The sequence below is a fragment of the Chaetodon auriga genome, chromosome 13 (genome assembly GCF_051107435.1).
Source record: "Chaetodon auriga isolate fChaAug3 chromosome 13, fChaAug3.hap1, whole genome shotgun sequence".
Taxonomy (NCBI): Eukaryota; Metazoa; Chordata; class Actinopteri; order Chaetodontiformes; family Chaetodontidae; genus Chaetodon; species Chaetodon auriga.
Window position 1 is genome coordinate 12,153,177 of NC_135086.1, and position 26,891 is coordinate 12,180,067.

General features: G+C 41.6%; 2 protein-coding genes across 2 annotated transcripts; one reads left to right on the plus strand and one right to left on the minus strand.

Annotated features, from left to right (window-relative positions):
* The first annotated feature begins 688 nt into the window (after positions 1–688).
* upp2 (uridine phosphorylase 2) lies at positions 689–3,484 on the plus strand. Its single transcript, XM_076746550.1, has 7 exons — positions 689–824; positions 988–1,102; positions 1,193–1,351; positions 1,499–1,613; positions 1,752–1,961; positions 2,099–2,245; positions 2,437–3,484. Exons 1-7 carry the CDS (start codon positions 772–774, stop codon positions 2,577–2,579), a joined length of 942 nt encoding a protein of 313 aa, XP_076602665.1. The 5' UTR covers positions 689–771; the 3' UTR covers positions 2,580–3,484.
* Positions 3,485–3,488: 4 nt separating this feature from the next.
* On the minus strand, positions 3,489–26,695 carry LOC143330207 (coiled-coil domain-containing protein 148-like). Its single transcript, XM_076746546.1, has 14 exons — positions 26,641–26,695; positions 26,098–26,219; positions 22,844–22,947; positions 21,413–21,504; positions 21,155–21,306; positions 18,856–18,951; positions 18,526–18,707; positions 17,901–18,039; positions 14,233–14,439; positions 6,735–6,875; positions 5,267–5,385; positions 4,700–4,817; positions 4,380–4,514; positions 3,489–3,802 (listed from the first exon to the last, which is right to left on the minus strand). Exons 1-14 carry the CDS (start codon positions 26,693–26,695, stop codon positions 3,659–3,661), a joined length of 1,806 nt encoding a protein of 601 aa, XP_076602661.1. The 3' UTR covers positions 3,489–3,658.
* Positions 26,696–26,891: the final 196 nt, after the last annotated feature.

Consider the following 26,891-nt stretch of genomic DNA (forward strand, 5'->3'; position numbering starts at 1 on the left):
CAGCTATACCAAATGTATCGCAATTGTTTTTATTGTTGCCTCGCATAGAAAAATATGTATTCGTTCCAGAGGCTGAAATCTGAATGTTAATGATTTGCCGCATAGTACTGTCACCATACAGTAAATGGTGGCCCATTTTCTGGGATACATCAAAAGTGTTCCCATAAAACAAATTTGATGAATTGAAGAATTTGATGTAGCTGATATTTGCAGGGAAAACACACAATGAACGAGCAGCTTTCCTCTGGACTCTGTGCGTCATTGTGTTGGCATTCCAGTGTATTGCAGGTCAATGTCGGAGGTCAGCTCAGCGTTCTTTGGGAAGGCTGGATGTTATAATATATACTCTGTCACGACAGTTATTCATTGGCTTCAGGCTGGCTTTTGTTAAGACACACTCCACCTCATGCTTTTGCATAGTTCAGTCATAACACCAGTCTACACTGCATAGTTTGTTTGCATTGCTGCTGATACCGTTTTGTTTTTGAAGGTGTGCCTGCACTCCTGAAGCGAGCCAATCACCATTTTTGTTGGTCTCGATTGAGCCGTCTTTGTTTGTCTGGAGCTGCTGGATGTTTTTGTGAGAGCGGGGACAGGTGCTACTCCTCTCCCTGGAACCAATCAGTGGCCAGGCCAGAGGTCACCACTATATGAGCTCTGCAGTCAGACATAACTCATTCAAAATCAGCCGCAACCAGTATTTGGAGGTTTTCACAGCAGAACAACTTTTGAAGACATTTTAAACTGAATTTCAAAGCATCTCCTGCAGTCATGGCACCAATTTTACATAAGTGTATGGGGAATGACCACAATGAATACATCAAGTAAGTATTTGGGAACCTCAAGTAAGTTTTAAACAGACCATTTCTTTTTGTTGCTGTTCAAAATCCAATGTAATTGTGTTAGAGAATCCAGTCAGAGCATGTACTCTGAATTCACTTGAGCATTCTGTCCATTTATTAATATGCTGTACTATATTGCTCTCAGACAACACGTCCAAGTGAAGAATCCCTACTTGGACACCATGGAGGAGGATATTCTCTACCACTTCAGCTTGAGCACCAAGACTCACAACCTTCCAGAAATGTTTGGAGATATCAAGGTTTGTGAATTGCTAAGTAAAAAACTAATAATTCTGAGTTTTCGGTTTCTAAAGCTTGAAAACAGAACTGACTTGCACTCTTTCACACAGTTCGTGTGTGTTGGCGGCAGCGCGAATCGAATGAAGGCTTTTGCCCAGTTCATCCACCAGGAGCTGAAACTGTCTGGCAACCCAGAGGAAATCAGAGATATCTGTGAGGGAACTGACCGCTACTGCATGTATAAAGTGGGACCAGTGCTCTCTATAAGTGTAAGTATTATGTAACCAGTTTTTACAGGTCAATGACTTTTACTTTCCTATTTAATTCTAATGGCAAGTATTTCAGATGCAGCTTTACTGGCTGAATAATAATCTTTTTAAAAAGTCATTTCCGTCCTGATCTTGTTTCCCTCGCAGCACGGCATGGGTGTCCCTTCCATCTCCATCATGCTGCATGAGCTCATCAAACTGCTGCACCATGCTCAGTGCCGTGATGTGATCCTGTTTCGCCTTGGAACATCTGGTGGAGTCGGTAGGAACATTGTAATTTTTGGTTTTGAAAGCGACGGAAACCTTTTGCAAATGGTGCTTTCCCTATATCGCGGCCCTATCCCGGCTATCAGGCATGACTTCAGAGCAAAATACATTTCTGTCTGTCTCGTCTCTCCAGGTCTGGCTCCAGGGACAGTGGTGGTCACGGAGAAAGCGGTGGACTACTCCTTCCGTCCTCAGTTTGAGCAGGTGGTTCTGGGTAAAGTCATCACCAGGAGCACTGAGCTGGACGAGGGAGTGGCCAATGAGCTTCTGCAGTGCTCCTCTGAGCTTCAGAACGTTCCGACAGTGATCGGAAACACCATGTGCACCCATGACTTCTATGAAGGTATGAACATCATCTCACGCTCAGGCTGCATCATCATTTGTAATGAGCTCGTCCCACATGAGGCACACAAGTGAGAGCTTCAAACAGGTCAGAACCATTGGTCAGGTTTTGACAAATCCTCTGCTGCGTCTCTCTAGGTCAAGGCCGACTTGACGGAGCTCTCTGCTCCTTCTCTCATGAAGAAAAACTGGAGTATCTGAGGAAAGCTTACGAGGCCGGAGTGAGGAATATTGAAATGGAGTCCACCGTATTTGCTGCTATGTGCCGTGTCTGCGGCCTCAAAGGTATTGCTTGTGTGGCAAAATGTATAAACTTTTGTCAGGTGGTAAAGCTTATTGATGGCTTAGGAAATATACTTCTACATCCTTTAATCAGCCTACTTTGATTTTGGTCAGTGAAGGCATATTTTGTACAGAACAGACGGTTACGTGTGTGTTGCTTGTGTGTGACTGATGGTGTCCTTTTCTCTCTCCAGCGGCTGTGATCTGTGTTACACTGCTGAACCGCTTTGATGGAGACCAGATCACCTCCCCTCATGATGTTCTGGTGGAGTATCAGCAGAGACCTCAAATCCTGGTGTCCCACTTCATCAAGAAACGCCTGGGACATATTGTCTGAGACCCAGCACGTCCCAGCCCAACCCCTAATAGAGTGTACATAGCTTTGACTGATGTGTGGATATGTATACTGTATATACTGTACCTAATGTGTTAATATGTGCATTAGACCCTTATTTAAAAGTTGTTAAGATTTGTATGATTTATTTGATGAAGGTAAAATATTATGTTGCACATATGTATGTAAGTATGTGTTGTAGCTTTTAATATTTAATACTCTGGTACTTATGTAAAGTAACGTTAATTTTCTACAAAAATATATTCTGTGTGTTGATTTTAATATTTAACTGTGCCAAGAAAGTTCAAAGGTTCAACATCTGCTAGTTCCTTTATCTGTCTGTGCGGAAGAAATGTCAAAAAATGCTAACACTGACCTTTGGAAAATAAACAACTGATTACATTTTGGTGGTGATCCAATAATCATTAGGGCTATAACCACAAATCTAACAGGACAATGCTAAAATCTGAGAGCTTGTTGTTTGTAGCATCAACAAACCCACTTCACATGATGGAGAAAAAAAAATCTTTGGGTATAACACCCACATAATACTGTAACAAGCCAGGAAATTATTCACTGTGTCTGTTAGTGGTCTCTAGTTTGAAAGGTTTGTCCTTTGAAATGCTTGTTAGATGAGAAGCAGTTATTATTCCTTAGCGATTTCTCTTGAAACACAGGAAGATAAAGTTAAAAAAAATGAGAGAAATGCATCACACGTTGTAGCCTCTGCCATGCAATCTTGTTTATGCAAATGCAAACTTTCTAGTAAGTAACATAAGAAGTCAGTAAGTAGTGACAAATGTGGAGATACGTGTTTATCATCACTAAGAGGTACTGAATGATACCATTTTTCCCCACAAGGTGCTGTAGAGTATAAAACCTACAATAAAAGTCAATAACAACAATCACACTCTGTCACTTTGTGGTCAATACTGAATCTGCTGTATATCAATTTGTTTTGTGAGTACAACATCTTTTGCACCGATCAGCACGGTCTGTCCGACTCTGACTGTGATTCTTACTCACAGTAAAATGTATTATGTACATATAATGTAATGCACAATACCAGAACATGCCCCCGGTCAAAACTTGAGTATGGATGTGGTATCTTGTCTTGGTGGTTTAAGGGGCTTGATAACAGAGAGAACCTCTTTGGCGTACTGGCTGTGGTGCAGACCAGCCTCCCGTAGTGCCTGCTCCACCCGCACTCTTGGATCAGACACAATCTGGAAAGCAGATGTGAAAAAAACGGCCAAAATAAATAATACATTTCCAGCTGTTTCATACTGGATCAGACTCACTATCTTCCCATTGTTTGTTTTTAATGGTTTACTACACATTTAATACTTGAAAGAAGATTAATCACTAATCCTTCATGGGTTTGGTATTGGTGGAGAAGATTTGCACAGTTTGAAAATCATTAGTCATTGCCTGTGTTACACAATAACCAAATTCTGACCTGTTCTCTACAGTTATGACAAAATTTCACACACACTCTAAAGCACACTGATTCACTAGGTGGCCTTGAGATCAAGGCAGTGTATAAAGGTCTCTGAGATGAGGACAAACATTGTTTGATCAGTGATAATTTTCCCCCACTGCATGGGTCAGTGGTCAGTCTCACTCAAGATGAAACTAAACATACGGTCAACAGCTGAACATCAGACTGGGGGAAAGAGACCTTTGCAGGCTCATAATATAGAGCAGAGATAAGGAATATGGGGCAAATGACCCTGCAGGTGTGGAGCTTTGTAAGCAGACAAAGCTAAAGGTTACAGGAGAGCAGAAGTCATCATGCCTCACCTGTGTGTCTGTGTATGTGTTAATCCTAAAGAGAGGCTGTTGGAGCTCAAACTCCTTTACATTCAAGTGTCGACTCCTCCAAGCCTCTGTATCTGCCATCATCCTCTCTCGGTCTGCCTCTGCCACCACTCCAATCTAACAAATGGGTGAAAAAAAAACATTTAATATAGTGAACATACAACTGTCTTCTTACTTAGTGCCATAAGGTGGCAGTGATGCCTCGATTCAGATGAGGATGAGCAAGTCTTCCCTTGAGGGTCATTTCAACTGACAGAGAAAATCAGAGCGGTCGAAAAGGTTAAGAGCAGATAACGATCCACCTGCTTTCTGAGAACTTCCAGACGATGCTGTTTCTCTTCTTCTTCTCTGTGCCGCTCCAGCTCCCGCGCCTCTCTCTCCTCCCTTCGCCACTGCAACATATCTGCCCGAAACTGCACCCTAGAGGGAGCACAGAGGGTGTGGACATCAGACCTAAACAGCTCCTCTCTTCCTCTTCCCCTGCCACAACCAACATTACCTATCACTCCTGACACAGCAGGCCCGCGAGCTGTGGAGGGTTTTATGGAGCTCATCACCTGTTTTTATCTCCTTCTCAGCCCCCTGTGAGTCAACACCATTATCTGGTATTAATGCCAGTCTGTGTGAGTGTCTGCAGAGAAATGCTAATCAAATCACAACAAACAGGATGTTTTACAAGCAGAATCCTTTGTTTTCAAAGAGTAACTAAACTTGTGTATTTGTGAAATCTCTGTGATTGTAAGCCCATAAGAAAAAGGTAAATGCACACACATAATGTTTGGTAATGGACAGAATAATGTATTTTTAGGGTTCTGAATTCTCTTTTAGCAACTCTTTGAAAACTAAAGGTCCCATGGAGCAACACTCACCTCTCCTTATCTCGCCTTGCCTGCTCTTCCATAACGCTCCTCAGATAAGCGAGTCTCTCTTGATCCCTCTGCTCCAGCACCTCCATCCTCCTCTTCTGCTTTAAATAAAACCGCCTGACCTGGGGGGGAAACGGCAATTTACAAAGAAGAACAACAAAAAGTTAACAAGAGCCACAGGAACAGTAGCCACACTCCCACTAATTCGAGTCCCACAGAACTCTTAAGATCATCATGTCCTATTGATTGTGACAGAGCAGGAATCAGATAAGTGTAAATAGAGGGAATGAGATGATATTTCAATGTCTGACAGACTATTGTGCTAAATTATATGGAATCCAATGCAGCCTAAATGCTCTCATTAATCAGAGTGTCTCAGGGTGCCCATGCTCTTCTAGCAGACCCCTGAGGAGAGAGTTAATTAAACAGTCAGACACACACACACACACACACACACACACACACACACACACACACACACACAGATTCTGGTATCGTTGTACCGGTGAGGACAATAATTAAATTGAATGATCAGAATAACCAGATAATTGTAACAACATATGCTTTCAATTTGATCTCCATGTGTGGCCACAATTAAGTCCTTCAAATATCTTGAAGCTAGAGTAATTATGGTATGGCACTATGGTTAGATTTCATACAGAGCTCCCCATGGCCCAAAGGAAAATATATTTTTATTTACCTAATGCAAGCAAGCTATTTAAAAATGGCCGCAAGTTTGGGACAACTTTGTATTATTTTCTTTGAGAAGTCATTCAAACGCTCATTCATGCACCTGTATGTTGAGCCGACAGGCCACATATTATTTGGTGCTTTTGAGACGTACTTTGCTTTCTGTGAAATCATTGCTATTTGTTTGCCCACTGCCTGGGACCCAGCTGAGCCAATATGACTCTTCCTTGCTTTTTTCATTTTTGAGGCAATTTTCTCAGCGCTGAAAACATCCATCGAAACCTAACCCATCTACACCTATTGTCCATTATGATATACAGGAGATCATTCCCGCTGAGGACAGTTCTGTGTTTTTGATTGACTGAGTTCTCTCCAGTTTGAGCTGGCTGTGTGCATCTTAAGTGGGCTAGCTGCATGATAAAGAAGCAAAGGAATTTATAGCACAGCTGTAAATTATCTTGTTTTTTTTCCCTCAAGATAATAAACTTGCACGCGCAAGATAGAAAGTAATGCACACTGCATATGGATGCTGTGAGGACAGAATGAAAAATACCATTTATCATCTAGAAAGATATTTACTGCAACGTAGTACCTATTCATGAAGGAGATCTCTTAGACCATAGATATTTTAGCCAACTTGAAACTGGTAACTCATAGCAAGGAGTCAAATCACGCAAAAGCTTTCCTCACACACTCACATGCATAAGCGGTGATATTAAGCAAGTGCTGCAGGAAGAAAGGGACACATTGATCGTGACGTGTGTGTTGAGGACGTGTTTACTTTTTCTTGCTGCTGCGCTCTAATGGCCGTCTCCTTCTCCTGCTCCCTCTTTAACCTCGCCTCTTCTTCCTCTTGTTGTCTGGCGGCTATAACTGCCTCCAGCTTCGCCACCTCCTCCTGCTGGGCCCGCCACTGTCGCAGCTACAAACACAGATGCAAATACACACCAGGGAGAAACAAAAAGCAGGTTATTGGCCATCAACAGCTGTCTTGGAAGAATCTCTCACATGGAGACAACCAGCTGGGCCCCACTGCCACGGTGCCGAAGTGTGGCGTGAACTTCAGAAGAGGTGTCAAAACTGCTTTTCACACTTTGTGTCACCTCAGGACCTATCAAATATTGAATCATAAAGACACCTTCATGTTTGAGCACTATTCGAACAGAACTTATTCCAGCGAGAAGAGCGCTGTACAGCAACTCAGGTCAAGTGTTGTAAACAGAACATAAAAAACTCATTTTCACCTGGGTACCCATCCAACGTTTACACTGTTAAGACTCTGAGCCTCGTGCAAAAAATGTATGTCCAAAGTTTCAGCTTTATATGAACAAAAAAAAAAACAAATTAATGAATATGACTTTGTCTCATTATCCAATTGAGCTTAAAGGGCTTTTGTCAAAATAAACAGCATGAGTAAACCACATGTTAAGTTATGGGAAATATGGCAATCACCAAACACGGAGAGACAATCGCTTGACAAAACACTGACAAATGCTTCTCTCCTAAAATTGTGTTCATATGTTTGCAGTGAAAGCAATCATCACTCGCCAAGCTACATATGTGGAAACAGACGGTCTAAACTTATCACACACACACACACACACACACAGTCCAACATTTGCTGCGGAGTGAGTGACAGGTTCGTTATGCAGCAGCCTCTCGGTGGTGTGCCGGGTATTAAAGTGTTGCATTCCGACCGGGCAGACAGATTCACAGATCTATCAGAGGAGAGCTTAGGAATCCCTGGAGGAATGAACTGCAAATTAACATGGTCTCACACACATTAGCACCAGCAGTATCATCAAGTCAATCATACTTGATGTCTGCAGCAGCTGTGTGTTCGAGAGGGGGCTCAAAACAATCAAGCCTCTAATCCAGTTCAACGGGATTCTTCTTCCTCAGAAATCAAAATGTTCTCTCATGTGGACATTTGGGGCTTTATTTTCCTGGAACCGGTTCAATATGCAATTTTCATGACCTGAAGAGCAATCCAGAGCAGTGACAGTGAGAACAATTGGGTAATGATAGTGACAGCATTATGTCAATACAACCCTGATTCCAGAAAAGTTGGCATGCTGCAAATAAAAACAGAATGAAATCATTTGCAAACGAACTGTTTACTGAGAACGGTTTTACAAAGTGTTCCTGGGCCCATGTAGTAATATTCTTTATCCAATCATGTGTTCACAATGTGGTGAACCTCGCTCCATCCTCACTTGTGAGCGGCTGAGCCTTTCCAGGACGCCCCTTTCATACCCAATCATGATACTCTCACCTGTTACCAATGAACCTGTTTACCTGTGGAATGATCCAAACAGGTGTTTTTGGATCATTCCACAACGTTCCCAGTCTTTAGCTGCTCCTCTCCCAACTTGTTTGAAACGTGCTGCTGGCATCAAATTCAGAATAAGCAGATCTTTACCAAAATCAATGAAGTTGATGATGTAAAACATTAAAAATATTGTCTTTGTGCTGTTTTCTATTCAATATAAGTTAAAAAGGATTAGCAAACGATCACATTCTGTTTCATTTAGGTTTTACACAGCGTCCTTTCAGAATCAGGGTTGCATTTATTCTGCTGCAGATGCTGTGAAAAGCTGTTTTCCAGCCGTCTTGCTCAGTCCATTTGTCCTGTTTCAGCATTCCTGCGGCTTTTAGTATGTAAGGTACACCCATTGGTGTTGGTGTTTACTTCAATATTGCCTTGTGCAATATAATCTTGTGCTTGTGAAAGGTCACAGGAGTGATTCCAGTGACTACCTCCGCTGCCCCGAGTAAAACACCAGACCTCCACAAAACCTCAATAACACACTCAAGTTTCGACACAGATTGAAAAGATGTCTAAAATGTGTGTGGACATCCTGGACATCTTGCCTTGCAACATTATTTTTGGCCTTAAGAAAAAAGTACCTATAGAGTATAAAATATCTGAGATCTTTTTGTCCATGTAGTGCATATACAGGGCTTAAATACATTTCAAATCATTCATATTTCATAGTGTCCTTGCGGCCTAGGACTCTAACCTAGAACCTGAACATTACAGCACTTACAACAGACCTGGTTTGAGTCCAGCAAGGGACTTATGCTGCAGGTCATTCCCCATATTTCTCACCTTCTAAATAAACTTAAAGGAGGTTTGTTTTGAAAAATACAGAAAAAAAACAAGTGCACAGACAGGATACCAGCATGCAAACATGTGACAGATAACACTATCTTTGTTATTTTCCACACTCTCATAAACTAAAAAGTTCAAAGTTCGGCTGCAGTGATCACCTCGGGTCGCACAGCGATCTGAAACGTATCCTCACAGCTTAGATCCACTGTGAACACTGAAGAGCCACAGCGGCTGAATGTATCCTTGTTTAGGTAGAGATGAAAAGGCCTTTTAGGGAGCACAAAGAGAATAAAATGGTCATTATATACAGTCTACAGTAATTTGTCACTGGAATCTCATTTTCTGTGAATTCAAAGGGAAATGGGACTCCATCCTTTTTCATGGCAGCACGAAATGACTGCAGAGATGTCAGAATAACAAAAGAATGATAGCCTTTTTATCTGCACACTGCAGCCTGCTCAGAGCCTTTGTTAATACAACTGTACAGTTATCATGATGTCTTCTGTCAGGGGGCGTTGCAGCAGCCATCAAATTTTCTATTGCAGGTCATCTAATGACAAACTTCGAATACACACCAAATGAGGGGAACAGACTCGGCATGAACTCGTGCAAAACTGCAGAGCTTCAGCCAGTGTCTCTGCTGTGAATTAGAGCAGCAAACTGGAGAGAATGAGTGGTGTATTTATAAGACCGGCACCACTCCTCCATATGTGGGACCACTCGACTGAGTCACATTAATGACACATGAGATTTGCTGAATCTTTAAAGGAGTTAGAACTAATATCCATTAAGAGATGAGAAAAAATGTAACTATGCCATTATCTTTGTATTTCCACAGCTTCCTCAAGTCCATATCAAGAACATCACTTCGCTGTGGAGAAATTATACACATACGAGCAATTAACTCCTCAGAGAGCTGTCAGCTGAGACACCGGGTGGTCCACACACCGTCTCAGCTACCGAGACTCTGTCTCGTCCGTTCAGGCACCAGAGGGATGAAGACCTGTACTTAAACACTCAGGGACAGGGGATCTGCTGACACACAGCGTCCTAGAGAATACACTGCTTACTGTAGTAGGGGCACACAGATAAACACTAATGAATCTGTTTGTTTTGCCATGTTCTCTGGAGAGCATGAAATGTAAAAATGAGCCACAGAAAAAACATTTTCTTAAAATCTCTCTTCTTTTGATTATTGTCGCTTGTCCTATTGGCCTGCTCGTTCCTTTCCCACCTGAGCATGTTGCAACAATCTGCCATCCCTCCAGGCTTTATTTACTCATGTGGAAAACACAATCGCTCATCAAAGATGCCTGGGAGTGAGATATAAGTGGGAGGCAAAACTAAAGCAAGGACAGAATAAAAGGCTTGGAAAGAACAATAACACAGAGAACAATGCCAGCTAATTACAGCAGCCAGAACACTGCAGAACAAACAGCTGATGATTTGAGAAAAAGAGTCTCAAAAGTCTGTCTTTCAGTGATAAATTAGATTGGAATAAGCCACATCTCATGCATGAAATGTTAAGCAGTTATCTTAATCATCCATTTCATTTTACTTTTCACAATAAACACCTTCTGTAGTTCTTATACTGTGTATCACATCTGGAGCTCCCTCTGAAACTGAACAACTGCCATATGACCAGTAATGTCATCTGCGTCCACACATATGAATCCAGCCAGTCATCTTTGCATGGCCAATCTGTGGTTCTCAGGAAGCTGCTGTGGTCTGTGTGACAGCCCTGCCCTTTCCAAAACAGGGGTACACGGTAACTCTGAAATCAATTACCCTGGATTTCTTTCCACTACACGTCTCTCAGACGAGAGCTGGCAGCACACAGCCGTGCTCCTTATAATGAGGTAAGAACCAGACCAGCACTGACCAAAAATCATCCAATATATGCTCTCATCTGAATCCATGGAGGCACAGAGAAGATGAGACGTGGAGGGTGGCTATTTGCATAATCACAGCTAGAAAATATGACGAGTAAGTAAGTTAGCCTACTATCTTACCCAACAAGCACCATTACAGTCATCCTTCATGTTTCTTTTTAATCTATTTTAAAATGCTGTTTGCAACATCGATAGAGGCCATTGCAAGAGGGTCTCTGTTAAATGAATTCATTTACATCATTGCGATGAAGTATCATCAAGACCACTGGTTCTAAACATACCTCCACAGGCCTTTTCCATGAGCTCAAGTACCACTTCACTGGCACCACTCCAATATGTTATGAATGCATTATTAACTGGATGTTATTTAAAACTATCAATTATATAAAAGTGGGCATAGTTACTATATTTTTTCATCACTTGAAGCCATTTGAACCATTTATCCATTACTTATAGTTATTTGAATTGTTTATCCATTAACATTATGTTAACAGCTAGAATCACTATTTCAACTGTTAATGCATTATTATGAACTAACAATTTGAACTGTTAATTCATGACTTTAAGTGAACTATTTTCAACTTTTCTAGCCACTTGCTGACTAGTTTTCACAAACTCTAAACTGCAACAGGTGGCGTTAATGTGTTACTGATTCAGCTGACAGCTGACAGGTCACCACCAAAGTGACACCCATGTGTAATCCAATTTGGCTGTTTATTTTTCTCCTTAACACAGATATGCGGATATATTTATTGACCAAATCGCGCTTTTTTTTTGTTTGGCTGTGTTGATCAGTTGAGCTGCTCACCTGTATACATTACACAATGCAGAAAAGCAAAGTTAAACAATTGAAGACGAACCCTTTCCAAGCTACATTGGGCAAGTCTTCTATCAAATCACGTTCCACCATACGGCACACACAATAAAATAAAGGAAGAAAAATAACAATAATAAAATCTGGAGTTTAGAAAGGGGGTCGATCTCAAAAGGGGTGAGAGCGTTGCTCGGGTCAGGGGGAGCAGCTGCAGAAAAACAAAGCGTTAAAGAAGCAGATGCACCGGGAGGAGAATCCATCTTGTCTCACCACTGTGTCACTGTGCTGGGATGATAAAGGCAGTGGGAAGAAAGACTGGATGCAAACAGGCGTCCATCTGAGCCTCCACACAAACTCAAATATATGCACATGCACTGGATAAACAAAAAACATAGACGTGGAAAAGCCAAAATGAAAAAGGCTGAGCGATTTTATTTTTCTTATTACCTCAGAGAGCCGTGACAACAAAACTCAGAAATGTGTTTGCCATAGTCAGAGGCGTTTAGTTTATGTCCTACTGCAGCTTTGCCTGTATTGGAAGTCAAAGGCCCCTGTTGATGTCAAAAATACATTAAAAAGGATCTTGCAGATACACATGGCTGTCTTGAAGGCTGTTTTCCATTATTTAAAAACCTGTGATGTGTTTTTTCCTGACACATCAGCCGAAAGTAGCTCCATTCTGACAGAACTGAATTTGATTCTTCACTTACAGCAGTAGTAAAAGACAGAGCACAGTGATGGACTAAGTGAAGAGAGTCCAATCAAATGCAGTAATCAGCTGCATGATAAAAGTGAGTTAGGAGAACAACAACACAAGTCTCGTCATGGATTATGTTCCTCAAAGTGAAAGAATCTGCAAGATGTTGATTCCATGACTCGAAGCAAACATGCAGCAAAACAGTTTAAAATAGGCCTTCACAGTGGCAAGTACACTATTTGATGTTTTTCATACACACTCATGGCAATAGGAAAATAACACATAACACAGCATGCCCTTCCCTCTCTTCCCCCATACACTGCTCTGCATGTTTGGTAGAGCAAATCCACTTGAGATGGCGCTCCTTGGATACGCCACCTTTCTTCTTGAAGGTGAGGCAGTAATAATAGTAATAATATTAGACTCCAAATAATCACCTGTCACTTTCTTTTGAAACTGCATTCCGGTCCAACCTTTGTTTTAGGTTTAGAGAGAGGTTTTGGTGACAAGCATCAGGCATGCAGCAGTAAATCAGAGTGTTTATGTTTACAAGTTTGCACAGTTAGGCACAGCTTGTAAATAAAGCCCCAGCTTTCGTGACACAGTTTTGCTGGAAAATTAAATGCCAACACTGAAAATCAAAGGCAGGGGAAAATGCAAATTTGGAAAAAATAATTAGAATGTATTTGGAGGCTGGTTGTAAAAATGTGTTCTGAGGGCTTGAGAAAAGACTACGGCAGAAGGCTTCTTAGTATGTTGGTTCACAACATACCTGGCTTAAATATGTGCAGTTGCTATAAATGTGCATTCACAAATTCCCAAACAGTTCTCGCTTCTTAAACTATGCATTAGGAGGAATATGGGCTAGTGCAGAGTAGACTTGCATGTCCACAAGAAGCTAAATCGGGGGAGATTCAAGATGCAGGTGAAGTGAGAACATGCAAACTCCAGGAAGCAAAGCTAGGACCAAAAGCAGTATTCTGTCCCTTGTCTGGTGATACGTCCTGTTATGTGAATGAACTCGATGGCCCACATGATGGCCCCCACCAACCCTACTTTAGTACATGAGAGCGTCATGTTATCTAACCAGACACAGGACATAAGCACCATTTTCTTTAAAACTAGCAGGCAAAGCAAATTCAGTTTGTGCAGCACTGCATCAACAACACATGGGTTTGTTCACATGAGTAATGTGTTTGTTGTGTGAATGTGAACTAGCACCCCTCAGAGACAGCAACATCATGTTTGCAAGACCATCCTTATTAGCTTGTTTGCATTCACAGCCCATCCCAAGTGGCAGCTAAAGCGAGGGATGCTGTCAGGCAGCCTGGCGTAGAATGTGGTCTCGTCAGCAGATATACTGTACACAAGAAGGCAGTCAGACATTGCTGCCTGTCTGGTCGCTCACTTGTCTCTTAAAAAACTATCACATCTACAGATGTGATGGAAAAAGACACAGGAACAAAGATATCATGCTAAGTAAATACTGGAAACATACACTATTCTGTCCACTCCATCAGTAGATGTGAGTGAGTGTGTCTTATAAATAAGAAGAACCACAGAGAGCTCATACTGCGTAAGCTGCAGAACAATGAACAAGTATAATATTAAAGTTATACATCCACTTCCTGCGGGGATTAAATATGGGTTGGAGGCACAGACATGTAGCATAATTGCTAGCATAAAAAGGGCCGTCTCATTCAGTTGGAAATGTTCCTGAAATGTGACAGCTCCCGGTGTGAAGGTATGCCAGGCACTAACCTTCTCCCTGAGATGCGAGCAGATGTCCTGCTGGTGCTGGCGGTCTCTGTGGAGCTCCAGCTCCTCCTGGTGGGCATGTCTTGCCTCCTGCAGGGTGACCAGGGCTCTGGCCAGAAGCTCTTCCTGGTCTCGCTGCCACTGCTGGGTCACCGCTTTCAGCTGTGCCTGGCTGAAGCGCTGCCAATCCCACACGCGTTCATGCTCCATCTGGAAAAACAACATGCATGGAGTTAGGCATTGTGTGCACATCGGATGGGGTGACGCAAAGACATTACTGACTGTCCTCACTGGTCAAGCTTATTAGTCATTCTTATAAGCACTGAACAAAAATCAGATGAATATGAAGAACACAGTGTGCAAGATTGAAGTACTGCGGACCAAATGGCCACACTTGTATTATACAGTACTGTGGCAAATTGATGACATGCAAACAGAAATCCAAAAACACCCCAACATGATATACTGTCTATAATCATGGCAGCAGGACCATAGGGAAAACTCTGTCAGATCTAGCTTCGCTGGTGTATAAAATGGTCCCTCTCTCCTGGCTGTGAAATGTCCTGAAGGAAAACAGTTCCTTTCTGTGTGAGGGATGCCTGTAGCTATTCATCATTGTGTCAGCGCTCACAGAGGCTGCATCACTTGGCTGCTTCGGTGGAACAGAGGGAATGATATTCATCTATGAGCTAATAGCGGCTAACTGACGGTGGGATGGCATTAGACGGCTGACTGGTTTTATTGAAAATGAGTGAGCTGACAGACCTGGCAACGGAACAGAAGTGCCAGAGGCAGTCAAGCAAGCCCTGTTTATAAATGCACAACTTTAGAACTTGAGGAAGATCCACCCTTTGTTCCTCATTTTCTCTTGTCCTCTCCTTCACTATCCTTTCCTTTCCTGTGTTGTTAGAGGTGAGTGACCATGAACACAGTATGTGTGTGCATGCATGTTTGTACTTGTCACGCAATGTGTGTTTGCACATGGGTATGCACTTTTACCAACACATTACATACAGTATGTATGTGGAAGCATCCACCGCACTGTGTCTGCAGTGCACACTTAAAGTGGCACGACACTTAGTTTAGCTGCTGCATCCACATTCCCTCTGCGGAGTGCTGTCTCCATGAGGATCGAGCCATACAAAGGAGGAAATAACAATGGCTTCCCAGATAAAGTCAGAATAGGTGAGAGATATGAATTATTTCTAATACCGCCATGCCACATTATGAGGGCATTACTATGCAGTCCTGCTGGTACTCTTCTGGCCTCCTTCTTGTTATGAGAGAGCATCAGAGAGTACATCATAATAGACAATAAAGAGCCCCATCCAGCAGAGGGAGATGTCCACTCTGAGCTAGCAGGAGTATCACCTCCTGATGGTGGTGAAACTGAGAGACTGATTTTGTTTTCAGTCTGCAAAGGAACACAGAAAACATGTCCACATACTTCTGCAGACGGTATAAAGACAAAACATTGATATGTACTGATACACAATGCTGCAAGAAATTATTCTGTCAAACATTTTGGAATCAAGAGAGCACAGTGAGTAAATGTTGCTAACATAAATCTCTAAACCCTCTCATACTCTACTGCCCTTGGGATAATTCTCTCCAAAATCAAAGAGAAACTGAAATAACAATCTCACACAATCAATATTTTTTACAAAGCACAAAGTAAAACTCCTAAAAAAATGTTCTCTCTCAAACTACTCTTCTCAGTCTTAATCAAAATGGGAAAAGGCTCAAAACAGATGATACTGCAGGCAAGTGAAGAGAGCATAGGAGCTGATTTATCTCCAAGGTTCTTATATTGTTACACTGCACAAACCCTTTAACTGTGGTAATATGTCACACTTGCTATCTAGTTATGTAACAGAGCTACTGTATCCTGCGTTAGAATTTAACAAGGATGGACAACAGCAACAGAAAATGATGCAATCAGCCTGAAATAATTGCACACAGATGGAACTAAATGGCAGGTGAGCAAAATATTAATGCCCAAACAGGAATAGTTTTCAACACTCTAAAAACATGATAAGAAAAGCTCAGAGCTGAGACGCTGACTCCATAGAAAGAATTCTGTAATTAAAGCGCTAACTATAGAATTTCCAATCGACCCATATGTCTCCAAGAGCAATGGGAATTATTTTTCACACAACAAATACAAGGGGAATATCTGCCCAAAGCAGCCTGCTGCCAAACAGACAGGATTCTTTTTTTTTTTTTTTCACTTCATTTCTGAGGGAGCCAAAATTTCAACAGCACAGAGCTCACTTCAACTCGGGGACCATCTTTTGAGCTTACTGGATACCAATCAATGTCATGCTTGTTCATTTAATTTAGTTTTCGGAAACAGAAAATGCCAAAAAAGCCTGTATAAAATCAAGATTTGATACACTATCAGAATAGCATTTATGCACTTAATCAGCGGGGTTCAGTCTGTAATTCACACTGATTACCCACTGCACACAAGCCAGTTTAATTATGACTAATAGCTGCATTAGGTGGAGTCAGTATTACATCAACTCTGGGTCTGTTTCCGAGGAACTGAAGGGGGTGGAGAGAGACTGTTGAGACACACATCTATACCCCCCCCCCCCCCCCCAACTCCCCTCGAAGGCTGAAGGATCACAGCTCTAAATGCAGCACCCAGCTGGAACTGATATGAGGACAGGTCGCTGGGTGCGGGTGAGGGAGAAGAGCGGGGCTGGCGGTTGTCATGGCAATGCTGGGCGGTGGCGTGAGCGAGTTGTCCACACTGGGTGACATGGCACATCCTGCAGTGTGCTGAGCGGATCATTGTCCAGGCTTATCTGTGCGTCTGTCCACTCAGTTCAGGCTACTGAGCTGCATTGATCAGGGAGTTGGGGACTCACACTGCAGGGATGCTTCACACTGAGGGAGGGAGTCACATTTATAGGTGGGTGTGTGTCAAAGTGCATCAATATACAGTGTGAGCACGTGTGTGTCCATCCACATACATTGTGCGCAGTGCAGTCATAGAGACACATTTAAAGGGCAGTGGGCAGTAGTGCTCTTGAGCAAGGCACATAAAGCAGGCGTGAATGGAAATGTTCAGTATGAGTATGAACAGGAGTCCCCTGAAAAAGACAGCATTACTCTCAGTGAAACGTCCCTGGATAAACAATTATTTTCCTTATCTATCAGTCTCCCAGTACTCTATTGGTTTAGTCTATAAAATCTCAGAAATAGTGAAAAATGTCCATTGCACGTTCCATGAGTCCAAGTTGATGTTTTGAAACATCTTGTTTGTCTGACCATCAGTTCAGAACCCAAGACACTCAGTTTACTGTCATACTGTATGAGAGAAAATAAAGCTTTATATTTGAGAGCCTAAAACCAGCAAATCATAGTCTAAACTATTATTGGATTATCAAAATTACTGCTGAATTATTTTAATGATAGTGTTTTTCAGTAACTATCAGTATTTTGATATTTTTGTGTTCAGGTGACTGTCATGTGTATTTCATTGTAAACGGCATTGTATGTGCAATGTTCCCGGCCAAGGCCGACCAGTGTGTGCATGCCTGTGTGTTTACTGTCCATGCATTGAGCTTTTCCTTTCTTTATTGGGTCAATTTAGCTGATTTATTTAATAATGTACTAAATCCGTTTTCTTTTTCCTCAGCATATTTTACCAAAGGACTGACCAGCTCTTGCCTAGTTTTCTCAGGAAAGAGTCTTTGCAGCATGTCCATGTAGAGTGCTCTGTGGTTGGGGACGTCCTGAGTGTACTGAGACAAAGTGAACTGGAAGCGTTGGTGGTCATCTGCACGCCAGCCACAGAACCTGAAACAGATTCCAACCGAGAAAACACATGATCAAAAAATAAATAGACAGAAATAAATAATAAATCTAAATATATAAATAAAACTACAACGCTATGTTCCTTCTCCTTCGTTTCACTTCATGTCATTTACAGACTGCACATATCAGATGTCACGTACTACTCATAGAAACCAGAAGTGCTACATAGCGACCATGTGGAAATAAAAATAACGTTATGAAATGGCTTTGAGATATTGATATAATCAACCTCCTGGTGAGGAAGACTTGTCACGTTCGACAGCTTGCTTCTGGGGGGGTGAAGTGACAGCGCCTCTATATGCTGTCGATGTCCTGCTGAGCTTTATATCTTCCATCTTGATCTGCCTGTCTGTCGTCATACACTTATTACACATGAGCTGCAAAAATCACTACAGTTTTCTCATTTAGTCAATGTGCAAGCCCTGAGCAATTATGCAAAGAGGGAACTTTAGCTGGCCTCAAGCCTACCTGTCTGCTCTTTGCAGTTGCTCTTGGAGACTCTGCAGCCTGCTCTGGTACCTCTCTGACAGGGAGTGGAAGGCCTGGATCAGGGAGTCCTTCAGCTCTGGGTAAGGGCAGTCTGAATCCAACACCTCCTCTGGAATGCTTTCTGTGTTCACCAGATTATCTGAAGAACCTGTAAGATATTTCTGCAAAGGACAATATGGCCGTCTTTGAGATTTAGAATGAAATGTTTAGACATTGATCACTTCTGAAGATCAAACATAAGCGATAATACAGGACGGTGATTTGCTGAAAGGGAAGGAGAATATTTAAAACCAGCAGTGAGAAACTTACCTCCAATCCAAGGCCAATTATCTCCTCCTCTAAGGCCAGGTAGTCTGCCTGAAGTTTTGCATTTATGCCATCTTGCTGGTCTTTAACAAAGTTTATCTGGTGATTAGAGGACGAAAGCACACAAAATAGCCTTAAACTCAAGCACCACCTTATTTCATGCAGGGGAATCAAACTGGCGAGTATGAACTGTCACCTAACTATCAAATAGACTAAATTGTCTTGGCAACGGGAGTTCCACATCTCGCCCTGACTATCCAGGAATTCCTCTAACATCAATAATGCTTTGAAAAAGACTCTTCTTACAGCTACAAATCTTGGACCGTAGGGACACACAGAGCAGATTATTGACTGCAACACTTGCTTCCTTCTTGTTATGCTACGTCTGCTCAAATCAACAGTACTGGTTGAACTCAGGTCCCCCCTGCCCTCTCAGACGTCTTGATCCAAAAACATTTGTCAGACAGCGTGATTCAGTAAGAGCAAGTAATCAGTGCTTATTTTCCAGGATGTTAGAAAAGGAGGAAGGAGGAAAACAGCTAGTTAGAAATGGAGACAACGTTTATCAAATTAATTAGGCCTGTTTTTCTGTTCCAGAGAAGGAACATAGAGATTTGAATTGAAATTGAGGTAGCTACCTTTATTTACACAAACAGTAAAGGAAATTGAAAAAATAAATGTACAGATTGGACAAATTGTGGAAGAGCAGTGGAGGGAAAAACATCAAAGACTATGTTAAAACAAGAAAGAAATCAGTCCTTTCAGTTCTTAAGTGACATGTACCAGCTCCTCTGTCCTTGAAGGCAACACATTTTCTTCATCTAGCCCTCTCAGTGAAGACATGTATCTCAGTTTCCTCTAGTCTGTTTTCAAGCAGCTTGTTGTTGGCCCTCAGAGTGATCACATGCCCACCAGCACCCTTTTTAGCCAAGCATGACTACAGACTTGACTGCAGACTACAGCTGTGATTAGATGCTTGTCAATTGTTGTTTTGCACACTCCGTTTGCTCACAGAGTTCAGCACTTGAGTCTCAACGGGGCAATGCTGCGTCTCCTTTTTGTATTCCATCAGATGTAATATACTGTACATTGTTTATGATGATGACAAAATGATGACAGAGTCAATGAGATTTTAATTTGCACTTCTGTCGTATGAAAGAGCAAACATTCAAACAGTTTGGCCTTGAAAGGAGGCAGGGAAAAAAACATCAAACTCATAGACGTGCTCCATGTTCTAATTACTGACAAACAGAGTCAAGGGAGGCGCCACCTCGTACAAAAATGAATGATTAAGGAGAAATACCGCTGGGCCATTAGAATTGATAGAAATAAATGGTGCACTTCTCGCACTTTCAGTTTTAATTTGACTCTCAAATCTGACTGTTGGATGATACTATGAAGTGCCAAAACAATTCACAGTCTGTAACACGTAAATTTCATACGTGTTGATTCCCTTTTCAACAGTAGTAGAGTGCCCATTTTCTTCATCTTCTTGTTCCCATTTAAACACTCAGGAATGGAAGAGTAATTACATAGCACCTGAAAAGGATCTCTCTCTGAGTGTGCTGTGAGTCAGACAGTAAAGCAGCAACATGAGGACATAAAAAACAGATCAAATGGACAAAAGTTAAAAAAAAAAAAAAAAAAAAAAAAAAAGACAAAAGGAGGGGTGGGGGTTGTACTATTGTGCCCATGCAATCAGGTGGCTAGGGGCTGTGGGCCAGCAAGAGTAGAGGGGGTCATGGGAAAGAAACAAGCATGAGTGGGCTGCACAGAGGAGACAAAATGGCTGGCAGACAATTCATTCCAAGTATGGCCTGTTTTTAAAGACCCCTGCTTACTCCTTAATCTCGCCATTCATCTCTAGACCTTGCAAAAAGCCTCTGAGAATCAAAGGCAGCATTTATGACTTAGGGACTCTGGACATCTAACAAACAAGAGATTCATAGACAGTGAATGCAACACTGTGTGCAAGCTGAGACAGACTGTTATGGTTTGGTACCTGCAGAGAGTGAGCACAGCTAAGATTCATTGTTGAAGGCTTTGAGTGTACTGATGGAATAAAACACTCCCAAATGGTTCGCTAATCGCCGAGGACACGGGTTGCGAGATCAAGGATTCTCAAAAGCTGAACCATTTTATTTTTCAAGCCAGGTGCAATAAAAGACTGTATCAATTTACTTTTCTGAGATTTAGAAATCTTGCCACTCTGCAACCTTTTACACAGTCAGGTCTGTTAAGACTAAGTGTGGTCACAACAGTGGACACTCAGACATATCTTTATTTCATATCACGCAGATACCTGTTGTATTACTTGTTCCCAGTCTGATCGGTGGGCAGTGAGCTGCTGATGTTGTACTTCACCCAGTCTGAAGCACAGGTCATCCTTGAGCTGATGAACAGGCTCCACAGTGGCTACCCTGAACGCCTCCCGCTCCTTCTCGAGGACCAGCACTGAACCCCAACACAGACACACAAGGACACGTAATTGCACAGTATTTCCAACCAGCACAGACTGCTGTTTTACTTATACCATTTAAAAACTGTTAGTGTTGTTTACCATAATCTTGAAGTGAGAATATGGCAGTGTCTGCTCTACCATTTGGTCTGATCTGCCCTAGAAAACCATGGACATCGTTGTCAGCATTCTCTCTGTTCGGTGAGAGAAAGATAAAGCCATAATAAATACAACCACATTACATTAGTTTATTTAGCTACAGTTAGCATTTACATATTAGATAATCCACAAAGACAGCAAGATACTGGCACTTTGTTCAAATGATTTCTTTTTAAAAAACAAATAATTCTGGGCACGTCTTTACCCAGCATTCACAAGAAGCATTGCTAAGCTAAGATTAGCTTCCGAGATATTGCCAGAGAACTTTCGATTCTGATCTTCTTAGCCTACATACATTTCTTTCACCTGAGCTAACTGTTTTACTGTTTGCTTGCTCTGCACCAGAATACCATTAACTGTTAGAACAGTTAAAATCAATGGACCAATTTTCCAAGACAACAATGAAAGCTCTGAGTTGACTGACCTTTCTCCTAACTGAATACATACAACCAATCCTGGAAGAAGTCCTCTGAAAGTGTGCATTCATAAATAACTGTTTATTTTCATGAAAGTAGATAAGTATACACACAGAATACGCTTAAATTATCCAAATTAAAATCACTCATTATGCAAATTACTTACTTTGCCCCAGTTCCATACTACCGCTATGATGCAGTGGAGTAAGGACCAGGTCTGTCTTTGCATTTGACTATCATACACACTGTCTCAGACTCTACCAGGCCAAGGGAGGGTGTTACAGCTCTTGTTTACTTCTTACTAACTGGTCCAGTGGTTGACGTGATTGTGAATGTAGGCAGAGTAACCATAGAGATACACTTGCCTGTTTTCCCTGTTGATAGGGCGGATTTTGAATCCCAAAGTAATTTAACTAGATATATGTGTAGAGAGTTGCAAGCAGTGGCATATCTTCATGACTAGGCTCATTACTGAGACTCACGCTTGTGTACATCATTAACCTTGGGTGGCTCAGACACAGTCATTACGCAGCCAAACAAGCTGCACCCCAGAGCAAGTGCTGCCCTTCTCACTTCACAAGGCATGACACCGCTGGGGCCCCAGTACCACACGTCTGCCTCAGCATGCACACAGAGGGGTATCTGAATGGTATACCCCTCTGTCCCCACACAGCTCTAAGCCCCCACTTCTCTCTGTTTCTCACCCTTTAATTCAATGTCATCACTGCAAGAAAATCAGCTTAAATTCTTCATCCCTTCACTTCTTGTTTTCATACATACATTTTTGTCTTTGGGCTTACCCCCCCCCCCCCCCCCCCCCTTCTCTCTTTACACCCTGTTTTTTTCATGCAGGTTCCTGTCTGGGCTCAATGGGGCTTAAGTGGAACGGTTGCGTGGTGTAATAGCAGATTCAGAAAACTGCAGCAGATAATGACAGGGAGTAATAGGGGGCTCTTACTCAGCCTTTTGCAGCCTGGGGCACTCTCTGCTCCACACCTGTCTGTGCTGCCGTAATATGGAGCTCTCCTTGGTTGCCTTGGCTGCACAGCAAGTCTTTTGAACCTGTAAGACAAGGTTTAATGCACCGCAGGAATAAACAGTTTCCCTGGAACTGGAAAAGTGAAACAACAAATCGCTGTAGTGTTTGGTTTTAAATACGCTTTAGCTGTGACATTTACTTGTTCCCGCAAATAATGAACTTCATCTGGACAAAGCTGATTCCGGAGTGCTTAAATGCATCAATTATCCAGAACATCTTACAACATCAGAAAAGCATAACAAATATAAGGCGAATACATCACGATGTTGCAAGGATGGTGAAACATGAAATAGGTCATTTTTCTTTTCTTTTTATCCTATGGTGAAAAATAAGTTATTCCTTCCCTCTCCACAGTCAGGGATATTTTGTACAGGCATTTGCTTCAGCGCTTATTAGTATTATTGTGTCTGTGGGAGGCTCATAAACTGAGGTAATTCAACTGAAACGTATCATTGTTAAAGAATGAAAGCAAAATAAACAGCAGCAAATTAAAATAATCAAGTAGAAACATGCATGACGCATGATATGGGGGGGGGGGGGGGGGGGTAGAAGTCTTAATCTCCTCTCATTTGTTTTCCTTTTTCATTAGGCAGGAACAAGGCCCTCCTTCAGAGCACTCTCAGTGCAGCGATTCATTGTGTTTTATCAGTGTTTTCATACACAGGCCACTGGCTCAGATAATTGTACAAAGGAAAGTCTGACATAACTAATACATGGGTACAATCAATTTCATAGCAAATCTAAAGGAGTTAGGGTGTTGATTTATGTCGTGACCGTCTACGTGGGTGTCAAATTGCTGCTGCTGCTGTTGCAAAAGAAGTTTGAATGTATTGAGCAGGACATTTACCCTCGGGGTGACGCCAGTGTTATAGTTATTGGAATCAACAGCGTTCAATCAGAAACTAGTGCTGCTCTGAAAGAAAAAGGCCAAATTGATGTCATCCCATGCTTCTTCCAGGGAATGCGTAATAGGCGATCTTAATATGCTATATTGGCTCTAACTCACCAGAACTGCAAAAACTATGCCTGGAGCTAAACTTGCATCAACTGATTCCTAGGCTAAATGCCAAATAAAACAAACTGTTAATATACACCCTTATCGATCTTATATTAAATATTAAACCACAGAGCTTCCAGTCAGATTCCCATTCCCAGTGTATCAAGAAAAGACATCTCCACCATTTCAGTGAGCACTACTTTTTCATTATTTGGATAAAACTGATGTGGAGAAAATCTGAAAAAACAAAAACAAATATACTTTACATATTTTCTATATATTGTTGTCTTGGGTTTTTTGGCATACTTGCATTTCATTTTTCCTATTTTTCCTTTCTACAATTATGTTTATTGTTACGCACCAATACACCAAGGCAACTTCCTTGCATATAAAACCTACTTGGCAGTAACCCAATTCTCATTATATCTCATTTTATATATCATCTCTTAATACAGCCATTGTAAATTTGCCGTCATATTTGATGCCTTTCAGACATCTCAATCAAAACCTTGACACTACATAAACAAAATCTGGCTGTTTGTTTTATGACCCACATGGGAAACCTGAGCTGAAAATCAAAGATACAAGTATGATGTTCCACTGCTTGTAAGAAGACCATAATATAGTCACAAGTCATATCTCTACTTCACTATGAAGATTTTGTACAAAAATGTTTTTCCTGCCAGTACACAATCACAATGGACTGTGTAATGTACATTTCTTGCTTGCCATAGGCCATTTTGGCGTGTCATAGTAGGAAAAGCACAGGTGTTAACAATGGCTCTGTTCTATTGTTTCCTCATTTACTGCTCCCTTTATAAGACACTCAGTAGTTTACTCTATACTCGCATCTATAAAATGCTGCACATTGCATTGTGGGATTGGAGCAGGAAACAGTGTAGATGCCACAGACTGCAGGGTTTCAGTTCCATTATGGGATTGTTTCAGCACACTATATCATGCATTCTTTTTTTAACCAAGAATTTGGACACTGAGGGTAAATAAACTGTACTACTGTGAACAGCAAATAATGGGCTCACAGCCCAGGACCCTAGAACTTAAGCAACTAAATGGAATTCAGCCATCATCAATTTTCTAATTTGGATTACGAATTTGAATTTATTTGAATTTTGCTTTTCTTTTGCTATCTTATATTTTCATCACATCTTGAAACTGAGATAATCTTTGTGTCTATGTAAATTGATAAATAAGGATGGTGGTGTTTCCATTCTGTGCTTTCTGACTTTGCCTAAACTGTGTCTTTTTTTCTCATTTTCAAATGTTTATTGTTCAACATTTTTCACTGTAATGTAAGTTAGCCATAGTCTCACATTTTCGTACAGTGCTGCTGAGAATCTTATCACAAGGCAAAATTTAAAGGTTTTAGTATCTACCAATGCTGCCAGTGCCTTCCTGGAGAGCAAAAATGATCCCATGCTTGAGGCAACTCATGGTCATTTATTTACCCTCTATCACATCACCAACGGGAGATGCTCTGAAAGCCTGCCTTTCAGCAGGGCAACCAAATGTGAACATAGCCACGTCTTATCTAGGGTATGCAGAGAGCAGGGCTGGAAGGAGCCACGGGCAACCATAATGATACTAAAAGGCTTCTGCCACAGTTTACCAATTAAAACACCGCAGGTCTAACAGCCTTATCTCCACTGCCCCCAGCATTAACTTTTTGCTCTGCTCAGAGTCAGATGACTATGAACCTCAAACTGTTTTATAGAAAACCCCAGGCAGCTAAATGAATATTCATGAAACTGGCAATGCTATTGTGTATGGCAGTGATATTACTGCTCTGTTTCATGTTGTTGGACAAACTATAAAGGTTATGCAATGCCTGTTTTATACGGAAGGAAATCCCTTTACAGTATGTGGTGTGTCAGAGAGAAGAAAGAAAGGTAGACAAACAGAAAGAAATGGCGCTTTTTACTACTAATGGAGACATGCTGCTTTATCACCTCACATTAAAATCAGGTTTTTGTCAGTTCAAGCTCTTCCTGGGGTGGGACTGCTTGCTCTCCTGAAAAGCATTTTATATAATAGTGTTTTTGCACATTCTTCTTTTTTTGCGGTTGAATCACCATGTTATTGAATGTAAGAGGAATGGATTTTAGAATAAATTGCTGTTTTAAACACAAGCGTGATATTGATAGCGCCCAATATTTACCTTTTTTCCAATTACATCAGACTCCAGGCGTTTGGCATCAAGAATGGCTTGTAGTCTTTTATATTCAGCCGGTTTGTACTTTGAGCTGCCAAGACCATTTTTCATCCGCAGTGTCAGTTTTTCTGCATGGATGAAAGCAAATGATATGGCTGAATTAGGATCACTGGAATTGTTGAAAATCTCATCACTTTTAATGTCTGAAGTAAAGTCTTTATGCTGACTTCAGCAAAGACAGAAGTAGAGGTAAAGACAAAGGAGTAGCACCAGATGAGTGCTAACGGATTGTATGAGTAATTTGGAAATTGTGTGTGTGTGGGGGGGGGGTTGCAGAGACCAAACTAACTGTGTCAGACAGTTTTTTGAGTACTTCAGCTGTGTCTCAAAGAGGCAGGTGAATAAACAGAAGCACTGCTGCCTCTGAAAAGCATCAAAGACTTGACAGTACCTGGAGAAATCAACATGGGGACTTCAGGTCGCATCTGTTCAACAGATCAATGGGTCACAAGTCAGCAATGTTTTCAAAAGCAATTTCTGCTGACTTACCGACATCCTCTGCTCTGTAGTTTGTAATGAACTTATGCAGATCTCTTCCACTCATCACTGTAAAGCTCTATTTTCATGCACTACAGTCCCTGCAAAACAAAGATATAGCACTACATGTGAAAAATAGGGAGTGCAAAACTTAATAAAACACTCCACCTGCACAGGTACGTGGCTTTGGTGGGGTGATTCAAATGATTAACAGGAGACTCCAAGCCAAAAGCAATAAAGCCCATCAAAAACCAAACTTTGCC